General features: G+C 41.8%; 2 protein-coding genes across 7 annotated transcripts in view; both read right to left on the reverse strand.

Annotated features, from left to right (window-relative positions):
• The window catches only part of LOC113428807 (uncharacterized), a 110,338-nt gene that overhangs the window by 34,938 nt on the left and 48,902 nt on the right, over nucleotides 1–26,498 (reverse strand). The window contains exons 1-2 of one of the 2 annotated variants that reach the window (XR_015747061.1): nucleotides 22,327–22,407; nucleotides 16,484–21,494 (exon numbers count right to left, since the gene is read on the reverse strand). Coding sequence is in view for 1 of the 2 variants with exons in the window: in XM_087953114.1 (XP_087809240.1) it covers nucleotides 19,219–20,521 (1,303 nt within the window). In the remaining variant the exon portion in view is untranslated. Of the gene's footprint in view, nucleotides 1–16,483; nucleotides 21,495–22,326; nucleotides 22,408–26,498 lie in introns of those variants that run through there. The other variant, XM_087953114.1, reaches the window with a different exon arrangement.
• Nucleotides 5,886–26,498, reverse strand: part of LOC113429115 (uncharacterized) — a 76,652-nt gene continuing 56,039 nt past the window's right edge. For 2 of the 5 annotated variants that reach the window (XM_087953274.1, XM_087953272.1), the window contains exons 2-3: nucleotides 7,873–9,373; nucleotides 5,886–6,675 (exon numbers count right to left, since the gene is read on the reverse strand). In XM_087953274.1, coding sequence (XP_087809400.1) covers nucleotides 6,632–6,675; nucleotides 7,873–8,938 — 1,110 coding nt within the window. In that variant the 5' untranslated portion in view covers nucleotides 8,939–9,373 and the 3' untranslated portion in view covers nucleotides 5,886–6,631. Of the gene's footprint in view, nucleotides 6,676–7,872; nucleotides 9,374–14,800; nucleotides 14,909–21,859; nucleotides 21,927–22,326; nucleotides 22,394–26,498 lie in introns of those variants that run through there. The other 3 variants (XM_087953271.1, XM_087953273.1, XM_087953270.1) reach the window with 3 other exon arrangements.

Below are 26,498 nucleotides of genomic sequence, written 5' to 3' on the forward strand. Positions count from 1 at the left end.
AGTACACTGAGGCTGTAGAAAAAAGCTGGCGGGAGATAGGGAAATGGTATCTTGAGCGGAATAGAATAGAATACTGTAGAACAGGGGTCCCCAACCGCCGGTCCGCGGACCGGTACCGGGCGCGGAACAAGCCTTACCGGGCCGCTGGTTGCTGGCGCCGCCATCTTTTTGGTAAAAAAGCAATTTTTCGTCAAAAAGATGGCGGCGCAGCGCGGTGAGCTTTTCCGGTAGAAAGCCATTTCTACCCGAAAAGCTCACCAGAAGCGCTAGCCGCCATTTTTGATCGAAAAATCACTTCGTGACGCCACCGGAAGTGATTTTCGTCAAAAAGATGGCGGCGCCCAGCTGACGCCGGAACCGGGCCGCGGCGCCCAGCTGACGCCGGAACCGGGCCGCGTCGTCGAAAAGGTTGGGGATCCCTGCTGTAGAAGGTTCAGGATACCCAAGGCTCCAGTCCAAATATTACATCGATGGTATCAATGCTGTCATGCAGTGGAAACATCTGGCTCCGATGTCTCAGCAAAATAATAATTGACTATAAGCCCCCCTCCTAATTATGATCAGGTAAAAATTGTCACTCCAAAATCTTTAATTGGACTTTCAGCTCCTTCTGAGCAGGCTAAATTTTCTGATTCTCCAAGGCCATTGTACACCCCCATAAGGCAAATATTAAAGGAACAATTAGAAAAAAGGGGGAGATCCAAGCCAGAAACCCAGGACAGAGACACATAAATTTGTTTGTTTAAAATTTTTATGTTTAATCCTTTTTTAATTATTTAATGCTTAAGAGGTAGAACAATGGGTATAACTAGAACGCAGCCAACTGCTCTCTTCTGATGCACTGGGTGGCAGAATTGAATTATGCCCCATTGAGTTCAATGGTCCACAGTTAGCTCTGCTGTTCAGAAGCATGGAACGAGACACAGATCCGTGTTTTAAATAGAGCCCCTACATAAAGTACGTTGGGGCTGATCAAAGAAAATATGGTTAACTTATGCTGCTATATGCGGCTACGTGTTAGAAAGAACTAAGAGAAGAAGAAAATGTTTATTATTCTTTTCATGATGAGATTTTTATTAAAATTTCTTAGATGTGTATGTATAATAATGTATAATAATTGCATGCAGAATAGAACTTAGCTGTGTATGTATAATAATGTAAAATAAGGGTATGCAGAATTGAATAGGATTGAACTGAAGAAAATATCCTTTACCCGTGTATAGCCCTAATTGGAACTGCTGCAGTTCAAAATAAATTAATTCTAATATGTTTGGCAGCTAGAGAATTAAATTGGCTTTTTGGATTGGATTTAGAGCTGTGGGAAGCAGATAGGCAGTGGGTTCGGGCCCACAATCACCTTTGCGATTGGAACCACTCCTTGAGTTCTCCCAGTGCTCTTAGAACAAACTATAGGTTGTCCAAAAAAAAAAAAAAGAAAATGTAAAGATTTAAACGGACAAAACCTCCCCAGGTCTGGAGGAGTTGTGTGTGAGAATGTCTCTGTATGTAATCATTTCTAGCCCTGGAGGGTGAGATATTCTACAATGGAGCTTATTGGCTCTCAGAAAAGAATTGTAGGTATGCAAGTAGTTTGATTACAGTACAAATGTGTGAGTATGTTGATGGTAAAAAAGTTGGTATAAATGTTTTTGTGTTGACCCCTATCCCAGATTAAAAGGAGAGTGAGAAATAGCCAGGGGTGGGATTCTACCAGTTCGCACCTATTCACTAGAACAGGTTGTTAACATTTTAAGCAGTTCGGAGAACCAGTTATTAGAAGAAATTACTGGCCTAATCCTGTAAGGAAGGCAGGAAGGAAACATTCTGGTGTTGCTTACAGAAACTGCCTCTCGGTTAACCCTTATTACATTCTTGACAGGACTAGACTTCCTCTCTCAGGAACTTCTCTGGAGTTTTTTCCCCCTCCTTTGCTGGTACTTTACTTGTGTGGAGTGACCATTCAAAGTTACAATGGCACTGAAAAAAGTGACTTATGACCATTTTTCACACTTACGACTGTTGCATCCCCACAGTTATGAGAGGCCAGGCGAGGAGATGCGTGAGTGATATTGAGTTTGCCACACCCAGCCAATAACATGACCACCAAGCCATGCCCACCCAGTCACATGACCACCAAGCCGCCCTCACCAACTAAGCCACGCCCACAGAACTAGTTGTTAAAAATTTGAATCCCACCCCTGGAAATAGCATGTGCAAGGAAATGAGAAAAGTCTGGACAAAATGTATGTGATTTACTGTGTGTGATTTATTGGTGAAAAGGATGTTGAGTGGAAAAGATGGATGTGATTTCTCTGTAGTATTTAAACCCCGCCCTCTTTCACTGGTTGTTAACTTTTTGCTTTGTTAAAGGAGAGGAAGGAGTGTGGGGGAGAAGAGTGAGGCTTTTGATCACTTTGGTGATTTTTTCTTTTCTTTTCTCTTTGCTTTGTGAAAGACGGGGCTGGAAGGTGGAAAGTGACTTTTTTTATATAGGCTACATAGCTCACATATGCAGTCATTGCTGGAGAAATACAAAGCAGCCAAAGATAGCTAGGCCGAGATTGGCAAATTGCCTGGAACGTACAGGTAGCTCAGTTCCCAGGTGGGCAATTTGCCCAGATCTTTGAAGATGGCTCAATTCCCAGTTTCACCAAGGGACTCAAAATTCAAACTAGCTGCACTCTGTACATGCTCTTAATCCATATTTGGATTAAAGCAGAGAATTGACACTAAAATTTGACTCCATCTGGAGGATTTACAACAAGAATGTGAAGAATGCATGGCTATTGCCAGCACAACACGTAAAATCATGAAAGGTATACGGTTGACTTTGCAAATAACTTTTTCTTCTAATTTTTGGCAAGTACAATGAAGTGCAAATGGTGGAGTTATGTAAATCTAATTTTTAATTTTATTTTCAGAAGAACTTATTTCTTCAATGTCCTTTACCTGACTATGTAAGCTGTATTGTTTGCCTAAAGAACTTTGGCTGGCTTGCTTAATGACTTCTTCCTGTCCTGTCCTTACAAGGATCGTCATGATGATACCTGGAAAGTGTCCTGCTATTTTAACTTTCAAAACTTTTTCTCCACAGCTTTTTGATGTCGTCTCTGACTCTCATTATGTGTGTTAACTTACTTTTAATCTTCCAGGTGCTTATATTACACCAGGATTGTCTTTAATCTTATGACCTTATTTTAAATTTTGCAACAGCTACTACGAGACCAAAGATATTTCTTACATACGTAGTCACTTGCCTCTTTCTGGGCCTCTTTCTTAAGGCTATAGCTTTGCTGATTTTTTTTCCACTGTTTTTTCCATCAGAGACCTGGCATAAGCTTGCCATATTCCACTTAATCAAGCCAAGCAGATTGTTTCATCATCAACTTTGGCAAATGGATGTTACCTACTAGGCAAGCCCTCTTTTTTACAACATATTTGGCTTTTTTTGCAATTTTGTTCAACCTGGAATATAGCCATAATGGAACATGCTCATCAGTCATTTAAGGCCTGCCTCCACAAATAAATAAAAAAGAGGGAAAGGGTCTCTAAAGAAGTTTAAAAAGTATTATTTACCTTAACTCAATTGAATGCAATTTAATGTTTCCATTTACCTTAAATTAATTGAATGTACCTTAAATTAATTGAAAGTTTTTATTCAAGTTAACTATTTGAGGGCGAGGGGGCAGGGCTATGTTGTTGTGTTTGCTCCTACAGCAGGGGTCCCCAACCACCGGTCCACGGACCAGTACCGGTCCGCGGAACAACTCCTACCGGCCGCTGGCTTGCTGGGCGCCACCATCTTTTTTTGATGAAAAGTGCTTCCGGTGAGCTTTTCTGGGTAGAAAGCTCACCGGAAGCACTTTTTCATCAAAAGATGGCGGCGCTTAGTAATGCTTCGATGAGCTTTTCCGGGTAGAAAGCCATTTCTACCGGAAAAGCTCACCGAAGCGCTGGCGCCATCTTTTTGATGAAAGCGTGCTTCCGGTGAGGTCACCGGAAGCACTTTTTCATCAAAAAGATGGCGGCACCAGCTGATGCCGGTACCGGGCCACGGCGCCCAGCTGATGCCGGTACCGGGCTGCGGCGTAAAAAAGGTTGGGGATCACTGTCCTACAGGACCTTTGTGGATTCCAGCTTGTTGTGCCCGCCCAGCCAAGGATGTTGTGGCACCAATCCCCGGATCCAATCCCAGGAATTTGACTTTACAGATGGCACAGTGTCCAATCCGGGCTCATTTGTTTATGCTTGATTGTTTACAGCTGTCCTTTGGCATCAATGGCTGTCATTTCACTCAAACACTCACTTGAGCAACGAATGAAGTAAAACTTATGGGTGCAATTGACTAACATCACACAGAATAATGTCTTTTGATTATCTGAAACTTATGATATGGAACATTTGCTTTCTACATGTTTCCTGTCTGCACTCCTTCTGCAGTAATTCAAAACTTCAGGATTTGCTGCCTATTATGCAATTGCTTTACACACCTCAATGGTAGCAGTCCCTGTAAATATAACTTGTGCAAAAGTTATATACTTGTGCAAAAGTTATATACTTATATACTTATACTTGTGCAAAATTGTACATTTTCAAGAAAAAAACCTCACTGTCATCGCATTAGCTTACCTACTCTGAACTGCACAGCTTTTGAAGAGACTTTCTTTAACTTTGCTCATGTTTGGCTACCGCAAGGATGGTTTTTTACATGTGGTCAAGAAACTTTTAATTATATTCCTGCTAATATTAGTGAAGTGCAATTCTGCCTCAGCTAGCCGATTCCTGTTTTGCTTTCTAAACAACAAATTCATCATTCAAATCGTTCTCAACGTGGGGTTACACTAGATACACCTGTGACTCTGAAACAACCTTACTTAATAAAGTAGAATACGTAGTGCTAGCTTTGTCTATAGTGGGAGTGCCAGCAATTGCTGCTCGCGCTCACCTTAACATTAACTCTGTGGCATGTAATTTAGCAGAAACAATTATGTAATTTAGCAAAAATAATTAATGTTACTTCTTCAGGTATCTCAACAACCACAAGATGCAAGCGTTGAGGAAGGCTATTCTGCAAAATCTATATTGTTTTAATTTGTTTGATGGGTCACGAACCATCCAGCACCAGCTTAATATTTTGCACAATTGGGCCTTGGATTTGAAAATTGATAAATTAGGATCCTGGTGGAAAAGCTTTTGGGCTTGATTGCCCACAGGCTTAATGGGACAATTTTTACACTATGTAGTCATTATTTGTGCTTTAATTAGTGGGTGCTGCTTTGTTCAATGTCTCCCTTCTCTTTGCAACATACGTATCACAGCTTTTCACCCTAAACCTTCTCCTACATGCCTCAGGGTCAGGTATATGCCCTGTATAAACAACTGCAAGTGTGCTCTTCTACTGATTATTATGGGTCCCTTACTAAACTCTTCTTATGACTATCCTTTGTCTAACAAAATAAGAGTGAAATGTAGTAGCAATTGAGATCCTGTAGCGGCACACCGCAGCGTCCTAGACCTATAGGGGCCTCTTGGCTACTGGCATGATCTCATTCCCTATATCTTGGTGAAGGTGGAAACTCCTAGACTTTCCGGACTTATAGGCGACCTCATTTTACTAACACCACCACTATTCCTAAGGATTGGTTGGGAGGTTGTATCAATGTGGTATCTATTCTCCAACCAGATGCTGTATCTATGTTGCCTTTGTCTTCTTGTAAAAACGCTATAAATGTAATAAACACTGCCCAGGCAGTCAGACATCTTGGCACCCTGCACAATGACTGATCTTTGAAATCCATCATGTCATAAAAAACGGCGGGGGAAACAATTTTCCAAAGACCCGAAGGCCAGAGAAGAAATTATGGTGCACACTGATCAAGGAAAGATTCAAACTAGAAATAAGGAGAATTTTAAGACAGTCAGAACAATCAACCAATGGAACAGCTTGCCTTAAAAAGCTGTGTGAACTTTGTATGAAAACTGTCTGCAATCTGGGTGTTTGATGCCCCTACGTGTAACCTTGTATGATTTATAAGGCTAGACCTATAACTGAAATTGTTCTCAAAATAGGGACATTCATAAGGTTTTTCTCCTGTGTAAGTCCTCCGGTGTCTCATCAAATGGGAATTCCAACTGAAACTTTTCCCACATTCAAGACATTCATATGGTTTTACTCTCGTGTGAGTCCTCTGATGTATCACATGCTTAGAATTCTGCAGGAAAGTTTTCCCACAATCCAGACACTGATGTAGTTTTTCTCCAGTGTGAGTTTTCTGGTATATCATCAGGTTCAAATTGTGATGTCTCGCCTGGTGGTTGTTTGGTTCAAGTCATTCTTTCCTTCCTCAAGGGCTTTAATTAATGCCTGCCAATTTTGGCTGTACATGGAACCTTTTTTTCCTACTGACTTCAACTTGTTCCTCACTTTTTCTTTACTTAAATATTATCCTCCTTGATTTCTCATTTAATTTTTTTGTCTGTTCCGGGTGCTCCATTTTTTCCAGCTCAAAACTTTGTACTTGTTAATCTTTCTCTCGTCTCTCAACTGCTGAGGAAGAAGAGTTTTTAAACGTTCCAGAGGAACTGGAAAATATTTTGTATAATGGCTTATTTTGCACTTTAAGGCTGCTTCTCATTCTCTGTTGTCCAGTGTGCTCTTCTTGGCATTCTCCCTCTCTGTAAGATTAATATAAATGGATTAGTTTCATTATTGTTTAAATTGGCTGCAGGACATGTGAAAACAGCAAAACAAATCCCAAATATGAGCATGAAAAAACAAGCATTAAATTCTATTTTAACTAATATTAATAATGATTGATTTGGCATACACAAGGCCTAACAAGATCCAAGTCCAAATATTGATGCCATCATAATATTCTCTTTTTCAATCAATCAGAATAGAGTTGAAAGGGACCTTGGACGTCTTCTAGTCCAGCTCCCTCCTCAAGAAAATGTATGGTGTAATATTACACTATAATACTACAAGAATCACCTTTTTGGAATCCCCAGACCATCCAAATGCCATCAAACTTGATAGAAGTGTGCTGCATTTGCAGGGTAAGTCCATGTTAAACGGTGAGGTTTTGCATTTTTGAAACTCACTTTCTTTGGCCCAGAAATGGCAGTTCCCCTTGACTCCGTGAATGGGACCTACTGCACTGGGCCAAAGAAAGGAAGCTCAGATGAGATTAGAGAAAGGAAAGAAAAAGGAAGAAGAAAGGAAACTCAGATGAGATCAGAGAAAGGAAAGAAAAAGGAAGAAGAAAGAGAAAGGAAGCTCAGATGAGTATAGAAAGGAAAGAAAAAGGAAGAAGAGAAAGAAAGCTCAGATGAGAGTATAGAAAGGAAGGAAAAAGAAAGGAAGCCGAGATCAAAGTCTTACAGGATAAAACATAAGAAGAGTGGTTACAAGAATTCGGCATGGCTAGTCTAGTGAAGACAAGAACCAGGTCTGACGTGATAGCAGTCATCCAATATTTGACAGGCTGTCATAAAAGAAAGGGGGGAAAAACAATTTTCCAAAGACCCGAAGGCCACAGAATAAACTATAGGTGCAGACTATGCAAAGAAAGATTCCAACTAGAAATAAGGAGAATTTTAAGACAGTCAGCAAAATCAACCAATGGAAAAGCTTGTCTTAAAAAGTTGTGTGAACATTGTATGAAAACTGTCTGCGATCTAGGCGTTTGAATGATTACTCCCCTATGTGTAACCTTATATGCTTTATAAGGCTGCACTTATAGCTGAAATATTTCCCACTGGGGACATTCATAAAATTTCTCTCCTGTGAGAGTCCTCTGATCTGGTGTATCACCAGCTTCGAATTCTGCTGGAAACTTTTCCCATAATCCGGACACTCATATGGTTTCTCACCTGTGTGAGTCCTCCGGTGCATCAACAGGTTCGAATTTTGACTGAACCTTTTCCCACAATCTGCACACTCATATGGTTTCTCTCCAGTGTGAGTCCTCTGGTGTATCAAAAGCTTAGAATTCTGCTGGAAACTTTTCCCACAATCCAGGCATTGATATGGTTTTTCTCCAGTGTGAGTTCTCTGGTGTATCATCAAGTTTGAATTCTGACTGAAACTTTTCCCACAATCTGGACAATGAAATGGTTTTACTCCTGTGTGAATTCTCTGATGTATTGCAAGCTTAGAACTCTGCTTGAAACCTTTTCCACAATCACTACATTTGTACGGTTTCTCTCCTGTGTGTGTCCTGTGGTGTTCCACCAGCTGGGAATTCTGCCTGAAACTTTTCCCACAATCCAGGCACTCATATGGTTTTTCTCCTGTGTGTGTCCTGTGGTGTTCCACCAGCTGGGAATTCCGACTGAAACATTTCCCACAATCCGGACACTCATATGGTTTTTCTCCAGTGTGAGTCCTGTGGTGTACTTCCAATTCGGAATTCTGCCTGAAACTTTTCCCACAATCCAGGCACTCATATGGTTTTTCTCCTGTGTGCGTCCTCTGGTGTTTCACGAGGTAGGAACTCTGACTGAAACTTTTTCCACAATCCAGGCACTGATACGGTTTTTCTCCTGTGTGAATTCTCTGATGTATCACCAGGTTGGAATTCAGACTGAAACTTTTCCCACACACAGGACATTTATACGGTTTCTCTCCTGTGTGTGTTGTCTGGTGTTCCACCAGGTGGGAATTTTGACTGAAGCTTTTCCCACAAACAGGACATTCAAAGAGTTTCTCACCAGTGTGAGTCCTCTTATGTTTCACCAGATTGGAATGAATGCTAAATCTTTTGCCACATTGGGAGCAATGGTAGGGCTTCTCTCCAGTATGCGTTCTTCCATGAATCATGAGGAAGCTTTTCCGAGAAAAGGTTTTGCCACACTCCAAACATTTGTATGGTTTTTCACTGGATGGATCCTGTTGTGTATGATCAGATGTGATCTGCAATCTGTGTTTTTCCCACATTAGGCACTCTGCGGGGGTTTTCCCAACACTGTTATGTTTGGATCCTTGAGGCAGAGAAAAATATTTCTGATCTCTTGCCTGGTGGTTATTTAATTCAAGCCACTCTTTCCTTCCTCAAAGGCTGTTATTAATGCCTGCCAATTTTGGCTACACATGGAACCTTTTTCTTCCTACTGACTTCAACTTGTTCCTCACTTTTTCTTTATTTAAATATCCTCCTTGATTTCTCATTTAATGTTTTTCTTCAGTTCTGTGTGCTCTATTTTTTCCAGCTCAAAACTTTGTACTTGTTACTCTTTCCCTTGTCTCTCATCTGCTGAGTTTTTAAACTTTCCAGTGGAACTGGAAAATATTTTGTATAATGGCTTACTTTGCACTATAATGCTGCTCCTCATTCTCTGTTGTCCAGTGTGCTCTTCTTGGCATCCACTTTCTCTGTAAGATTAATATAAATGGGTTAGTTTCATTATTGTTTAAATTGGCTGCAGGACATGTGAAAGTAGCAGAACCCCCCCCCTTGTCACATATATTAGCATGAAAAAAGAAACACAAAAATTCTATTTTAACCTCTAATATTAATTATGATTGATTTGGCATATAGAGACCTAACAAAATCCAAGTTCAAATATCAATGCCATCATAATATTCTCTTTTTCAAACAATCAGAATAGAGTTAAAAGGGATCTTGGATGTCTTCTAGTCCAGCTCCCTCAAGCCGTTGTATGGTATATGCATCACTCCTTCATGGTTACGAACATTCCCCCTGAAGACAGGCTGTAGCGGCAGTCTTTAATGGCTGCCTCGAAGAGAGGAAGCTATCCGGGAACTAAGTGTGTGCAGGAGCGGTGAGTGGTGAATGGTGTGTGGACTAGGCTAATATTCAGAATTTTAAAAGGTAACCATGGAAAATTGAAAAAAGAGCCCTCGTTAACAATTGTAGAAGCAGCAATTTGAAAGAAAGAGGAAAATTGGTAAAGGTAAAGAAATTGGATTTGGAAAAGGTATAAAGTTCTAAACGGAAGTGATATTACTCAGAAAAGATTTTTTGAGTATAACAGATTGAGAATTTGAATTGAATGACTATAGAGAAATTGGCATTTAATTAGTCATTGATTAAAATGCTGGAATTGACTATAATTTAAAGAAATAGTAGCTAATGATTATAAATTAACAGAGTTAATACAAGCTTTAAAAAAGTGGAAACAAAAAGGTGGAAAGTGAAAACTGATGTAAGACTGCCACCTAATGACAAAGGAAAATTCTTTTTTGACCCTATACAAAATTTTTGGTATAAATAAGGTGTGAATTTGAAATAAAATAAAAGGCTTTAATGAAATTATAACCCCAGAAAGTGGAATATTAAAATACTACAGTAAAAGAATTCATGAAGATGCTATTTTGGGACTGATTGGTAGACTTGGGATTGTCCGATAAAGAATTAAAAGGATTAATATTGGAAAATAAAGAATAATGGACATTGTTGGTAAAGATTAAAGTAAAAATAATGCTGGTGTTAATAATCTACAGGACAATTTGATTGGGTATAAACATCAAAGAAGATAAAGAGGAAATTAAACAAAATGAAAGAACTATGCAAGGAACTTAGATTGGAATTGGAAAGCGTGAAGCGAATGATAAAAGAAACTTGGAACTATAGAGCAGTGATCCCCAACCTTTTTGACGCCGCAGCCCGGTACCGGCATCAGCTGGGCGCCGCCATCTTTTTTTGATGAAAAAGTGCTTCCGGTGAGCTTTCTACCAGAAAAGCTCACCGGAAGTCAATGTGATGTCAATGTCAATGTCAATGATGACATTGACATTGTGATGTCAATGTCAATGATGACATCACAACTGTCCGAAACATCATCAGAAATTATCAAGCATCAACCATCTCCGCTGATGAAATACTTGACATTTCCCGCATTGACCGAGAGCTCAAAAATAGAGATGGCTCTGTGGCCCCACGCTTGTGCAGGGTCATTTGCAAAAATGAATCAAGCAAACGTAAATTCATTTATACTATAAACTCACTCGCCAAAACCAACACCATCCATAAGAACCTCCGTTGCCGCCCTGACCTAACCATACAGCAACGTGCCCGCTCCCGTGCACTCCGCATCGAACTCAAAAACCGTCTAGACAATGGAGAGAAGGACCTGTACATTGACTACCATGCTGACTGTATCAAAAGTAAACCACTCAACCCAATACTCAGCTTTTACCCTCAACCACAACCCTACCTCAACCCATCCACCATCACCCAAGACTAGGCACGCACGCCCCCAACTACCTCAATTCCAACTACTGCCGGCCTTAAATGCAAACTACTCAATGCAAGAAGCCTCGTGAATAAAATACCTGAATTTCTCTTCCTCCTAAATATGGCTAACTTCGACATTATATTTGTCTGTGAAACATGGCTCAATGCATCTCTCCCGACTCCATTACCACAGTAAGAGACTATCATGTTTACAGATCAGATCGTGAAAATCGTCGAGGAGGTGGAGTTGCTATATTCTATAAAAAATCCTTACATCTAAAAAATATCCAAGTTACCCAGGAGTTTGCCCTTCCTGAAACCATCATCTGTGAACTATCCTCAAATATCACAATTCGATTCTTACTATGTTACAGAGCACCTGATTATGACATCGAACATGTAAACAAGCTAAATACATTACTAACATGGGCTGCATCCTGCCCATATCCTTTTATCCTTCTTGGTGATTTCAATCTACCTCATATTAACTGGACCCTAAATGATTGTACAACTGAAATCATACACACAACCTTCTACAATTCTATTACAAATCTGGGACTGGAACAACTAGTAACCAACAACACTAGACTAAACAACTGCCTCGATCTCATCTTCTGCAACAGTTTGAACCTAATCTACGGAATACAATCTAAAGAACCCTTTTCCAGTAGTGACCACAATATGATCGACTTTTGTCTCAACATACATCCACACAAAAATCACCACAATGATGTAATCCCCTATTGTAACTTCAAAAAGGCAACTATGATCTTATAGACAACGATCTCTCATCCCTTGATTGGCAATCTCTATTCACTGGATGCAATACCGTTGAAGACCATTATAACATATTTTTACTTGAAGTCAAAAGAGTCATCAAACTATATGTACCAACAACAACTCCCAAAACAAAACAAAAAGCAGATTACCCATATCAATAAGGAAACTTCAATCCAAAAAGAGATCACTCTGGCGGAAAAACAAATCTGGTCACGTTGCCAATTTCAAAAACCGATACAAAAATCTATGCCACCAGATAAAGACCGAATGCACCAATTATCACATTAAACAAGAGGAAAACCTTCTAAGCACCAATTCCACCCGCGCTTTTTACAATTTTGTAAACAACAAACTAAAAGACTCAAGGTCCATCCCTCCCTTGATAGGACCTGATGGTAAAGACTGCAATGACGACACCATTAAAGCCAACATCTTTAACACATTCTTCGGCTCAGTATTTGTAAACAGCAATGGATCATGCCCAATATTTCCTAGCCGTACCACAGATAACAACAATGATCTAATACATATCGATTTCACAGAAGACAATGTTGAAAAATCACTACGCAATCTAAAACCATCTCTATCTATTGGACCGGATGGAATATGTGCCTACTTCTTAAGAAAGCTATCCACTGCCATAGCCAAACCTCTAAGCATAATCTTTGAAAAATCTTTCAGGACCAGCTCCTTGCCTAAACTATGGTCACAAGCCACAGTCATCCCCATCTTCAAAAAGGGAGACCCAAGCCTAGTTGAAAACTACAGGCCAATCTCCTTATGCTGCGTCACCTGTAAAGTCATGGAATCAATTATTAACCAATCCATCATCCTTCACTTAGAGACAAATAACCTACTCTCCAATAAACAATTTGGTTTCAGGAAAAAACTATCCTGTAATCTGCAACTCTTACACTGCAAAAACATATGGACGACACAACTCGACCAGGGCAAAACAATAGACGCAATCTACATAGACTTCTGTAAAGCCTTTGATTCAGTGGTACACGACAAACTACTCCTAAAAATAAAATCCTATGGTATCTCTGGACAACTGAATAACTGGATAGAAGCATTCCTGTCAAACAGACAACAAATGGTCAAAATCGGGAGCGTCCTATCAAATCCAGTACCTGTCAATAGTGGTGTTCCCCAAGGCAGTGTTCTAGGACCAACTCTCTTCATACTCTACATAAACGACCTCTGTGATCATATTAAGAGCAATTGCGTTCTCTTCGCTGATGATGTAAAGCTGTTCAATACCACAGACAATACTGCTACCCTACAAAAAGATCTTGACTATGTATCCGAATGGTCAAACAAATGGCAACTTCAAATCTCAACAAATAAATGCTCTGTCTTACATATTGGCAAAAAAAATCAGAAAATAAAATACAAGCTGAATAGTCAAGATCTTGTTGATGACCCAAGCTCTGTAAAGGACCTTGGAATACTCACCTCTAATGATCTAAGTGCTAGAGCACACTGCAACTACATAGCCAAAAGGCATTAAGAGTTGTTAACCTAATCCTACGTAGCTTTTTCTCTGGTAATATCACACTACTAACCAGAGCATACAAAACATTTGCTAGACCAATACTCGAATACAGTTCATCAGTCTGGAACCCACACTACGTATCTGATATTAGCACAATTGAGAAAGTCCAGAAATATTTCACAAGAAGAGTTCTCCACTCCTCTACTCGCTGTAGAATACCTTATGCCACCAGACTTGAAATTCTAGAACTAGAAAACCTTGAATTACGCCGTCTTCGGTCTGACTTAAGCATGGTATACAAAATCATACATTGCAATGTCCTACCTGTCAATGAATACTTCAGCTTCAACCATAACAACACAAGAGCACACAATAGATACAAACTCAAAGTAAACCGCACCAAACTTGATTGCAGGAAATACGACTTCAGCAATAGAGTGGTCAATGTCTGGAATACTCTACCCGACTCTGTAGTTTCTTCCCCAAACCCCAAAAACTTTAACCTTAGACTGTCTACTATTGACCTCACCCCTTTCCTAAGAGGTCTGTAGGGGGCGTGCATAAGCGCACCAACGTGCCTACCGTCCCTGTCCTATTGTTTCTCTTATTCTTTTATTTTTCTTATATGTAACCATTTCATGTATTCACAACTATGTATACATTTATACTTATTATCTTGTAAACAATTGGCAAATCAAATAAATAAATAAATAAATAAAATAAATGATGTATGTAAACCTGGGATCACATTGTTCACTCAAAAGAGATGTTTAAAGAAGAAAAAAATGGGGAAAAATTATTTTGGCTTGGGCAAATACACTCATGTATGCTCGCATATGAGCACAGAAACATCTATGGATTCATGCAGACAATCTATGCGTATCTCGGTGTGCAAAATGTCCCAAAGTGCATTCGCTCCAATTCTTTGATCTAAGTTCAGGGAGGGGAGGGGACGGGACTCTAATAGAGGAAACGGTGCCCAACTCCTAGTCGAGACACAAAGCATCCTCCGCTTTGCCCATGAAGCTCCTCGCTCGCCAGGAAAGCCCCAGGTCAGGCACGTCACAAGGAATCAAGAGGGACGTGGAAGCTGGTGCTTAAAATGCGGGTTTAAGAAATACGGAATAAATAGTCTTGTTTTTAAATCTCCCCAGCAGAAAATCTCAGGCAGAAGTTTTAAGTCCTGCAGCCCCAGAGGGGCTGAATATGCAGCAGCAGCCAACACGTTTCAGCCACGCTGCTTCTTCTCCTGCTTCCCCGCCGTGGAGGAACCCAAAGGGCCGGACTTGCTCCCGGCTTCTCCTCCGACCTGCCCTCCACTCACCTCCCAGGAGCCGCTTCGACCCTCCAAATAACAAAAGAAGCTCAGCAGACGCCATTACCCTCCCCTGGGTCAGCCAGAAGAGGAAGTTACTCTGCCCTTCGCTTCCTCCCCCTTTATAACCTCTCTAGCAACGCACTACTCTATCGTTTCAACTCGCAGCCAAGCCTCTCTGCCTGAAACACCATACCTGAAACAAGGGTTCCTTCTCTGTAGCACGCCATCTAGCGACATAAGGCGGAAGAACATGCTTCTTTCTACACTAAGGTGTTCTCATGGATTCCGTGCTTCTTTAAGTGCCATCAAGTCAGAGGTGGAATTCAGCAGGTTCTGACCAGTTCTGGAGAACCGGTCGTGGAAATTTTGAGTAGTTCAATGAACTGACAAATACTACTTCTGACTGGAGATTTTACAGTTTCTTTCCGCTGCCATGCCCACCAAGCCACGCCCACAGAACCCTTAGTAAAAAAAATTTGAATCCCACCACTGTGATCAAGTCCTATTTGACTCCCATCGAGCTCATCGGTAGCTTTTGTCCCGGAGGATCCATCCCCAAACCTTTTCTTTCTGGTCCCCCGGAGAGGGCACTGCTTGTTCCATGAGCCCGAAGCTTCGTATGCCAGGAAAGCTGCTTTTTTTGGGGGGGGGGGGGTGGGTCTAGAAATGACGTGCAGTTGGAAATGAGAAAGTGCACCTCCCTTGCTTCCAGACACTTTTTCCTCGGGTGGGGGCGGGGGGGCGTGAAGGTAACTCCTGAGAACCTGCCTCTGCAAAGCAGCAAATCTGTTAAGAGCGTAGCTTGTCTCTTCTGGGATTTTATTTTCTCTTACTTCCCAATTTAGCTATCAAGCCTGGTATTTCTTATTGGGGCCCCATCCTTGGTTATCAATGGATCATCCGGGGGCCAATTGGTGTTGCACCACCCCTATTTCTCTTCCAAACTCAAGAAAGGGCTGGAAGAGTAATTCCCCTCCCTTCTGGACATGTTACCATCCTGGGTGGCTTTATGCCTTCTACAGTGTCAGAATATTGTCCCCCCAAATATGGGTCCTCGTTTTACCAGTCTCAGAAGGATGGAAGACTGAGTCAACTTTGAGCCCAGTCAGGACTGAACTCCAAGGCTGTGGGCAGTCAGCTGGCAATACTGCACTCTAACCACTGAGCCACCAGGGCATCTGTCACTATTCTCCCACCTTTATTATTCTTGCATCCACCTGTTCTACCAGGTCAGATAGGGTGGCTACGCTCCTAGCCCTTCCCTTAAATATTGCCACCTGATAGGAGCTAGGAAGTGAGCCTTTTCCATTGCAGACTCTTTCCTATGAAACACTCTTTCCCCCTGAAGTTTGGCAGGCCTTTATCCCCCTGGTCATCCATAAAGGAAGAAAGCTCTAGCTTTTCCACTAAGCACTGGGTTAATAAGAAGAGAGGACAGCATATCAGAAGCTTGAGTTTAAATAAGGTTTTTGTTTATACCCATTTGGTTTTAATATGGTTTTTAAGTTGATTATTGATTGGGAGTCAGCCAATGTTTGTTATAAAATGGTTACATAAGTATTTAAACAAATCCGAGGAAAAAGATGAATCCCAAAAATGGCTGCCCTTTTGGCTGTCCTTGTGCAAGTTCCTTCAAACTTTCTACAAATTTAATTATCAAATTTATTTCCTGCTAATCCTGCTATTAACTTCTCCAAGGAGAAAGATTACCAGTTTGGAGAAGGAATAGCACCGGGGATGAATGCCACCAACCTTGATAAAAGCGTGCTGCATTTGCAGGGCAAGTACAGGTTAAATGTGGAGGTTTTGCATTTTGCAATATATGGTGTTTATTGGGTTTTGTATGAAGGTTTTATTGCTGTAAACCGTGCAGAGTCACCATTACTTGGGCTGCCATATACTGTACATTTTCATTTTTCATGCTAAGTAAAAATACAGAATAGAACAGAATAACAAAGTTGGAAGGGATCTTGGAGGTCTTCTAGTCCAACCCCCTGCTCAAGCAAGAGACCCTAAACTATTGTGGTATACACATACATATATACATGTTTATATCCCCCTGTATTATATTTGGAAATAAGTAATGTGGAAAACATAGCTAATAGAGCTCCAAACTCGCTTTCTCTGGTCCAGCAATGGCAGATCCACTCCGTGAAAGGGACATAATGCACTGGGCCAAAAAAGGAAGCTTAGATGAGATTAGAGAAAGGAAAGTAGCTTGATATTTTCCGAATAATCATTTCCTCTGATGGAGTATGTTTCCAGCATTGTGCGAAAGCCAATCTAACTGCTGTCAATATATGTGTCCAGTAATATATATATATATTTTGCCAGAAGCGGCAACTAAATGAAAGACCTCACTTTTAGGGGTGGATGGGAGTCTAGAAATGAGGTGCACATAAGGACAGCACCTCCTTTGGTTTCTATAGCTTTTCTTTTTGGTGTGTGGGTGTGTGTGTGCGCGCGCGCACGCGCAGGATAGCTCCTCAAAACCTGCCTCTGCAACTTAGAGAAGCTTGACCCCTTGTCTCTGCTGGGATTTTAGTTTCTTTTCCTTCCATGTTTAGCTAACCAGCATGGTATATCCCCATGATGGCGAAGCTTATGGCACGTGTACCACAGGTGGCACGCAAAGCCATTTGTGCCGGCACGCAAGCCGCAGGCAAACGTACCTCACTGCGCATGCGCGCGCGCTTCCCGGCTGATTTTCGGTCACCTAGAGGCTTGAGAACAGCTTCTGCGGACTTTGCAGACCGAAAAATAGGCCCGTTTCATCACTTCCTGTAATACCGGAAGTGACAAAACAGGCCTATTTTTCAGCCTACAAAGGCTGCAGAAGCTGTCCTCAAGCCTCTGGGAGGCCAAAAATGAGCTGGGAGGCACAGTGCAGGTAAGGGGGTGGCATGGGGCACGTATGCGCAGGGAGCATGAGGGGCATGCATTGCCTTCTGGGTGCTGGCACGTGAGTGCGTGCACAATTTTTGCCACAAAAGCCCAAAAAGGTTAGCCACCACTGGTATATCCTATTGGTCCTCCATCCTTTCTTAGCAATTCAAAGTCTAGCCTAAATTGTCTATATAGATTCTCAGTCAGCCAAGTCATGATATAAATGGACTTCCAGAAAAACTAAAGGAAGCATTTCACTTCATTTTGAAATGCGGACAACAGAGTCATCTCCAACAGCCTGCACCTGTCTTGAACAATGAAGGGACACAGGACAAAAAACATCATGTGGCCATGAAGGCTCCACGCCCATTTGCATGATTCACGTGACACTGAGGACACAGATAAACCTCCAGGTGGCCTCCAAGACTCTCCAAAAGAATGCAAATGGCAAGCTTATTTGCAAGGAATAGAAAACCTTCCATTCCCCACCATCCAGTCAGAGCTGAAGTGTCTTGAATGATAATTGAAATGTCTTCAAAGAAAAACCTGAAATTCCAGTTGCCTCCTGATAAAGCACCTCTAGCTGGTGCTACCCAAGAACCACCTCTATTTCTTTTCCATGTCAGGAGAGGGCTGGAAGAATAATTTCGCTCCTTCTGGACAGTTGGCATCCTGATGGCTTTTTGCCTTCAACAGCAGTTTTTTCTATGCATAATAAAATCATGAGAGGTTTTCCTAGCAGAATTCAAGGCATTGCTGCAGATTCAGATCATTTCTAATTGCAGCTGAAGAGGGCAATGAAAGGTTGGCAGCCTGGGACTTCAACTCACCCTCTGTTTGCAGCTCTGACTTTGCCACCTGGAGAAAGGGCTGTGCAGGAGGCAAGACACCTGGGCCCTTCTCAGTCTGGTGGGGAATGCAATGGTGTGGGAGTATGCCAAATGTCAAGAGTTTGTATTTTGCTATTGGCTATATATGTGGTTTATTGATTTCTGTATTAAGGTTTTATTGCTGTAAGCCATTTGGAGTCACATTGATTTGGGCAGCCATACACCATTTCTTAATAAATAAAAATACACACATACATAAGGTAAAGGTAAGGTTCCTCCACACATGCGTGCTAGTTTCTGGCTCTACAGGCAGTGCTCATCTCCGTTTCTAAGCTGAAGAGCCAATATTGTCTCCATGGTCATGAGGCTGGCGTGACTAAACGCTGAAGGTTACCTTCCCACTAAAGTGGTCACTATCTTCCTACCTTTTTTTACGTGATTCGAACTGCTAAGTTGGGAGAATATCCCACCTTTATTCTATGTAGAAATAACACAAGGTGGCAAACATAACTAACAGAAATCTAAGTGCCTTTTCTCTGGCCCAGCTTGATGCAGTGAAAGGGAACAACCACACAACTCTAGAGAAAGGAAGCTCAGATCTCCTCCCTCATGTTTGATACTAAAATATTTTTGACTAAAAAGAATTAGGCAAAAAATTAAATGGTTAATTTCTCAACTCGGCTTCCAAAGAGAGAAGAGAAACAAAATTCAAGATTCCTCCACACACATCAAATTTTGCTTGATATGGAATTTCTTGTGTGCAGTAAGAGAGGAATTTTGTGTGAAACACTGTCCACAATCTGGGCATTTGAATGGTTTCTCCCCAGTGTGTAACCTTACATGATTTATAAGACTAGACCTGATACTGAAATCTTTTCCACAATCTGGACACTCATATGGTTTCTCCCCTGTGTGAGTCCTCCAGTGTATCACTAAGCCAGAATTCCGAATGAAACTTTTGCCACATTCAGGACACTCATATGGTTTTTCTCCTGTATGAATTCTCTGGTGTTTAACCAGATAGGAATTCTGACTGAAACCTTTCCCACAAAATAGACACTCATATGGTTTCTCTCCGGTGTGAGACCTCTGGTGTAACATCAGATGAGAATTCTGACTGAAACTTTTTCCACAGTCTGGACACTGATACAGTTTCTCCCCTGTGTGAATTCTCTGGTGTATCACCAAGTCGGAATTTCTAATGAAACTTTTCCCGCACTCGAGACATTCATATGGTTTTTCTCCTGTGTGAGTCCGTTGGTGTATCACTAGGGTAGAATTCCAATTGAAACTTTTACCACAATCCAGACATTCATATGGTTTCTCTCCTGTGTGAGACCTCTGGTGTACTATCAGGTGGGAATTCCTATAGAAATCTTTCCCACAATCTGGACACTTATATGGTTTCTCTCCTGTGTGAGTCCTACGGTGTTGCACAAGGTGGGAATTTCGAATGAAAGTTTTCCCACACTCCAGACACTCAAACGGTTTTTCTCCTGTGTGAATCCTCTGGTGTATCACCAGGTCAGAATTCCAATTGAAACCTTTTCCACAATCAGGACATTCAAATGGTTTCTCTCCCGTGTGAATCCTCTGGTGCGTGATCAGTTTGGAATTCCTACTAAAAAGTTTCCCACAATCCAGACACTCATATGGTATCTCTCCAGTATGCAACCTCTGATGTATCACCAGGTTGGCATTCTGACTGAAACTTTTCCCACAATCAGGACATTCATATGGTTTCTCTCCTGTGTGACTCCTCTGGTGTATCACCAGCTTGGAATTCTCCTTGAAACTTTTCCCACAATCAGGACATTCATATGGTTTCTCTCCTGTGTGCGTCCTCTGGTGTATCACCAACTTGGAATTCTGCTGAAAACTTTTTCCACAATCTGGACACTCATATGGTTTCTCTCCTGTATGAATCCTCTGGTGTTCCACCAGGTGGGAATTCCGACTGAAACATTTCCCACAGTCCGGACACTCATATGGTTTTTCTCCAGTGTGAGTCCTCTGGTGTATTTCCAACTCGGAATTCCAATTGAAACCTTTCCCACAATTTGGACACTTATATGGTTTCTCTCCCGTGTGAGTCCTCTGGTGTATCACAAGCTTAGAATTCTGCTGGAAACTTTTCCCACAATCCGGACACTCATATGGTTTTTCTCCAGTGTGAGTCCTCCGGTGAATCATCAGGTTTGAATTCTGACTGAAACTTTTCCCACAATCTGGACACTCATATGGTTTCTCTCCCGTGTGAGTCCTCTGGTGTATCACCAGCTTGGAATTATGCAGAAAAGTTTTCCCACAATACAGACACTCATATGGTTTCTCCCCATTGTGAGTGCTTTTGTGTATCAGCAGATTGGTGTGCATGCTAAATCTTTTGTCAGATGAGGAGCACTGGTAAGAGTTTCTCTTCAGTAGGGGTCCTTCCACAAATCACAAGACCTGTTCTGTGTAAAGTTTCTGCTGCACTCCAAGCATCTGTATGGCTGTTCACAGGGTGGTTGGGCTTATGAATCAATCAGATGTGATCTGCAATCTTTGTCTTTTCCAAAATAAGTAGTCTGTGGGGGGTTTGGGGATCTTTGAGGCAGAGAAAAATATTTTGGATCTCTTGCCTAGTGATTGTTTAGTTCAAGCCATTCTTTCCTTCCTCAAAGCTTTAATTAATGCCTGCCAACTTTGGCTATACATGGAACCTTTTTCTTCGCACTGACTTCAAGTTGCTCCTCACTTTTTCTTTATTTAAAAATTAACCTCCTTGATTTCTCATTAAATGTTTTTTTTTTCAGTTCCACATGCTATATTTTTTCCAGCTCAACATTTCTTTTGTTGTTATTCTTTCCCTGATTTGTTGAGGAAGAAGAGTTTTTAAAATTTCCAGAGGAATTGGAAAATATTTTGATTCTTTATTTTGCACTTTAATGCTGCTTCTCATTCTCTGTTGTCCAGAGTGCAATTCTTGGCATCCTCTCTTTCTGTAAGATTAATATAAATGGATTAGTTTCATTATTGTTGAAAAATGGCTGCAGTTTCATTATTGTTGACAAATGGCTGCAGGACATGTGAAAGCAAGAAAAAAACCTCATCCCAAAGATTAGCATGAAAAAACAAACTAAAAAAATTCTATTTTAACCCCTAATGTTAATTACGATTGATTTTGGCATATAGAAGGTTAACAAGATCCATATTCAAATATCACCACCACCATAAAATTCTCTTTTTCAATCAGTCAATCAGAATAGAGTTGAAACGGATCTTGCTCCACGCTCAAGCAGAATCGGGGTATAACATTACACTTAAATTTTTGGCTATACACACATATGAACACAGAAACACACACCTATGAATGTATGTAGACAATCTATGCGTGTCCCGTTGTGCAAAATGTCCCAAACTGCATTCGCTCAAATTCTTTGATCTAAGTTCAAAAAAAAGGGGGGGGGGAGGGGACGCTAATAGAGGAAACTGTGCCCAACTCCTACTCGAGATACAAAGCATCCGTTTTGCCCATTAAGCACCTCGCTTGCCAAGAAAACCCCAAGTCACTAAAATGAAGGGTGAGGAAAATGAACAGAAATATGATAAATATATATAAATATTTCTTTCAATCTCCCACATCTCTCAGCAGAAAATCACGGGCAGTTGTTTTAAATAATGCAGCATAAGGATAATAAAATCCGGGTACAGAAAGGATATACAACAGCAGCCCACATCTTTCACCTTGTCCCTTCGCTGCTTCCAGGCCGTGGAGGAACTCAAAGGGCCAGACTTGCTCCCGGCTTCTCCTCCGACCTGCCCTCCACTCACCTCCCAGGAGCCGCTTCGACCCTCCAAGCGGCACAAGAGGCTCCGCCGACGCCATCAGCCTTTCGTGTTCCCTTCGCCTCCTCCCCTTTACAACCACTCTAGCAATCCACTACTCTATCGTTTCGACCCGTTCTATCTCAGCCTTTCCCCCTTCCCTAGAATAGCTCAGTCGCCGGTGTACCGAGTGTTATTTCTCTGTAGCGCGCCATCTAGAGACATAAGACGGAAGAACATGCTCGTTGTACCTTACTTAAGGCATTTGAAGATGTTCTCATTGCTTCCGGGCTTCCTTAAGTGCCATCAAGTCCTATTTGACTCCCATCGAGCTCATCGGTAGCTTTTCTCTCTTGAGGATCCACCCCCAAACCTTTTCTTTCAGGTCCCTCAAGAGGACATTCCATGTCCCTGGAGCTGAGCCCGAAACTTCCGTTTGCCAGAAGCGGCAACTAAGCCAAAGAAAAGCACCTTTTTCGGGGAGGCAGGGGGCTAGAAATGACGTACAAATAAGAAGGGAGAAAGTGAACCTCTCTTGGTTCCAGCCACTTTTTCCTGGGGGTGGGTGGGGGGGGAGCGTGCAGAATTACTCCTGAAAAACCTGCCTCTGCAAAGCAGCGAACCTTTTAAAACTGTAGCTTGTCTCTTCTGAAATTTTATTTTCTCTTACTTCCCAATTTAGCTATCAAGCCTAATATTCCTTATTGGTGCCCCATCCTTGGTTATCAATGGATATTCTGGGGACAATTAGTGTTGCAACCTGAGAACCACCCCTATTTCTTTTACAAGCTCAAGAGAGGGCTGGAAGAGTCATTCCTCTCCCTTCAGGACAGTTAGCACCCAGGAAGGTTTTATGCCTTCAAAAGCACTTTGCTATGCATAAGAATATGTCATGCAAAGGCCATGCCCACCCTGGCTTGGCAAAAGCAAAAAATGTTGTGATTTGTCATAATCCAGCCCCTGACATGATCAAGTTTGACACCTGTGCCCTATACCATTTCAGACAGGTGGCTTTTGTCCAAGTCTTTTCCAATGATGAAGTATCTACAGCTTCGGAAGGCAAGCTGTTCCACTGGTGGTGACATGTTCTGCTTCTTCTTGTTTCTAGGTTGGTTCTCAACTTTTATTTATTTATTTATTTATTTATTTATTTATTTGATTTGCCAATTGTTTACAACAGGGGTCCCCAACCGCCGGTCCGCGGACCGGTACCGGGCCGCGGAACAAGCCTTACCGGGCCGCTGGTTGCTGGGCGCCGCCATCTTTTTTGTAAAAAAGCAATTTTTCGTCAAAAAGATGGCGGCGCCAGCGCTTCGTGAGCTTTTCCGGGTAGAAAGCCATTTCTACCCGAAAAAGCTCACGAGCGCTGGCGCCGCATTTTTGACGAAAAATCACTTCGTGACGTCACCGGAAGTGATTTTTCGTCAAAAAATATGGCGGCGCCCAGCTGACGCCGGAACTGGGCCGCGGCGCCCAGCTGACGCCGGAACCGGGCCGCGGCGTCGAAAAGGTTGGGGATCCCTGGTTTACAAGATAATAAGTATAAGTGTATACATAGTTGTGAATACATGAAATGGGTACATATAAGAAAAATAAAAGAAGAATAAGAGAAACAATAGGACAGGGACGGTAGGCACGTTGGTGCGCTTATGCACGCCCTCTTGATGAGTTTCCATCCATCGTTTCTCGTCTTTCCTTCTGGTGCTTTGGAAAACAAGTTTGAGGCAGCCCTTCAAATACTGGAATACTTCTATCACGTCACCCCTGGTCCTTCTTTTCTCTAGACTGGTCGTACCTGCCTCCTGCAACCGTCCTTCACATGTTTTAGCGTCAAGGCCTTTAAATTTTAGTCTCCAGGCCTTTAAAGGTTTAGTCTTGCCCATTTCCCAGCAGAAGATGACAGGCAGCATTTTAAAATCAGGCAGCATAATTGTAGAAACATTTGGGAAGATAAAAAAATATGACAACGTTCAGCCTACTTGCTGTTTGTGGAGCAAACCAAACAGCTCTACTTGCCCCGGCTTCTCTTCTGACCTATGCTCAATTCACCTCCCAGCTGCTGCTTTGGCCCTGAGAAGAGCACAACTGCAACCCTCCAACATCCTGTGGGTAAGGTGGAAGAGGAAGTTCCTCTGCCCTTGTCCTCGACATCCTTTCTAGCAATATTCCGTTTCAACTCCTTTCCCCTCCAGTTGGATGTTGGATTTCAGCCACCACTGGTGCAGCTATTGGATTGGCAATTTTCTAGGCGAATGGGTTGTTATAGAGCTCTACCTAGTGACACAAGGCTGAAGATAGGCTATCTCTGTCCAATGTTTTAAAGATTTTTTTTAAACGAAGTGCCGTTTTCCACTCTTAGACACAACCATTACTTTTCTCCAGGACAGTCTTGGTCTGTCCTTTGGGGTCTAGTAGGGACGCCCTCATCATCACTGCAACTGAGCCAGGAGCTTCTTTTGCAGGGACTAAACCAAGGGACAGCATCCTTGGGGGGGGAACACAATGTGCCATTAGGCAGGGACAAAAAGCACCACCCTTGTGGATCACTGAAGACTATTCCAGCCAGTCGTTCGTCTTGGGGATGCAGGAAAACTCTCCCAAACTACCTTTGCAACGGACAGAAGCTTAAAGAGTGAAGCCTGACTGTAGAGTTGAAATTGCAGGAATGTTCCTATCTTGGATGGCAAACCTCAGGTAATGAATGTTTGCAATGCAAATACAACTCAGGCAAACAAAGTCACTAATGTAAAGGAGGATTAGAGAGAGGAAGTAAACATATGTTAGACTTTAACTAGAGATAATTAATTGTGTTAATTACTATGCTAAACAGTAACGAAAGTTAAGCAATAACCAAAGTTAACCAATGTTGGAGGATTACTGAAAATGTGTATAAATGCAAGACTAGACTCCAATAAAGTTCATCATGATTCAGTTGATCATGATCAAACACCTCGACTGTCTCGTCATTACAACACCTGACCCTGCTTAGCTTCACAAGATTAGCCAGTGCTACATTATAAAATTTGATCAAGGTCTTGTTTCTATGTGCAGCCTTAAATGATTGCCACCTTCATTCCATTAATAGAAGAATGTAATACAGGAAAAAAAAACCTTGAAGGGCCCACCCACATTGCTTCCAAACCCATCTAGATAGGAGATATTATTTTTCCACCTGCATTCTTGCAGGGCCCAAATCTCACTAGAGGACAGAGTTCCTCTGAACAGCCTTCCCAATTTCCAGAGGGTTTAAGATTCCAGCATTGAATGTACCCAGACAGCTTGGCCAAAATATTTGGAGGACACGTTTCTGGAAAGCTGAACTAAAGTGCCCTGCGCTTTAATTGTTGCCTCTCAGTCCCCTCAAAATCTTTCCACATAGTAAAATGTTATGACTGATTTCCTTTGGCTCCCCAAGATTTAGGAGATGGAAGCACCAGCAGGTCAGAGCCTCCAAGGGAAGTAGCTTCACTCCTGGCCAGGGCTGTCTAGGATTTTAAGTCTGCAAATGGCCATGTGCTTCTGTAATTTCCTTAGCATGGAAATCTCCATTAAGTCAAAGTGAGTGAGACATATACCCAACAGGGCCTAGAAAAAGAGCACTCGGAAAGCGACTGTCTATATTTGGTAAACAAAACTCACACACTTTTCAAAGAAATGTCTGAAAGCACTGTAAAATGAATGGCAGACACAAAAAAGTTTCTGCTTGACACTCATTTTTAAATTAGAAATTTAATATTCAAAACACATAAAAACAATAGAATGTAAGCCACAAACAAGAAACTAGGAAAAACACCTCATTGTTATGCCTTCCCTCCTTTTTTCTATCAAGTAATTCTTATACGTGTTTGGGAATTGTGTCCCCTCAGCTAACCAGAAGAAAACCCTTCTTAAAAAGGGATTCTGGCCTGAAGTCCATTCCTGGGAGAAATCCAAGCCAACATTTCCCTTCCACATTTCTCACATCTGGGTGGAACAGGGAAAGACTATGGTATTTCACCAGGCTCAAGGTTGACTCATCCAAGTTTGGAAAAAATGAGGACCCAGATTGTTGGGGACAATATGCTGACTCTAAACTGCTTAGAGAGGGCTGTAAAACATTGTGAAGCAATATATAAGTCTAAATACTATGGCTATTGCTGGAGCAGATAGAAAGATAAGACACACAGAACATTATAGGA

Source organism: Notechis scutatus, chromosome 2 (genome assembly GCF_049901735.1).
Source record: "Notechis scutatus isolate UNSWTSFEM ecotype Mainland chromosome 2, rNotScu1.2, whole genome shotgun sequence".
Lineage (NCBI taxonomy): Eukaryota > Metazoa > Chordata > Lepidosauria > Squamata > Elapidae > Notechis > Notechis scutatus.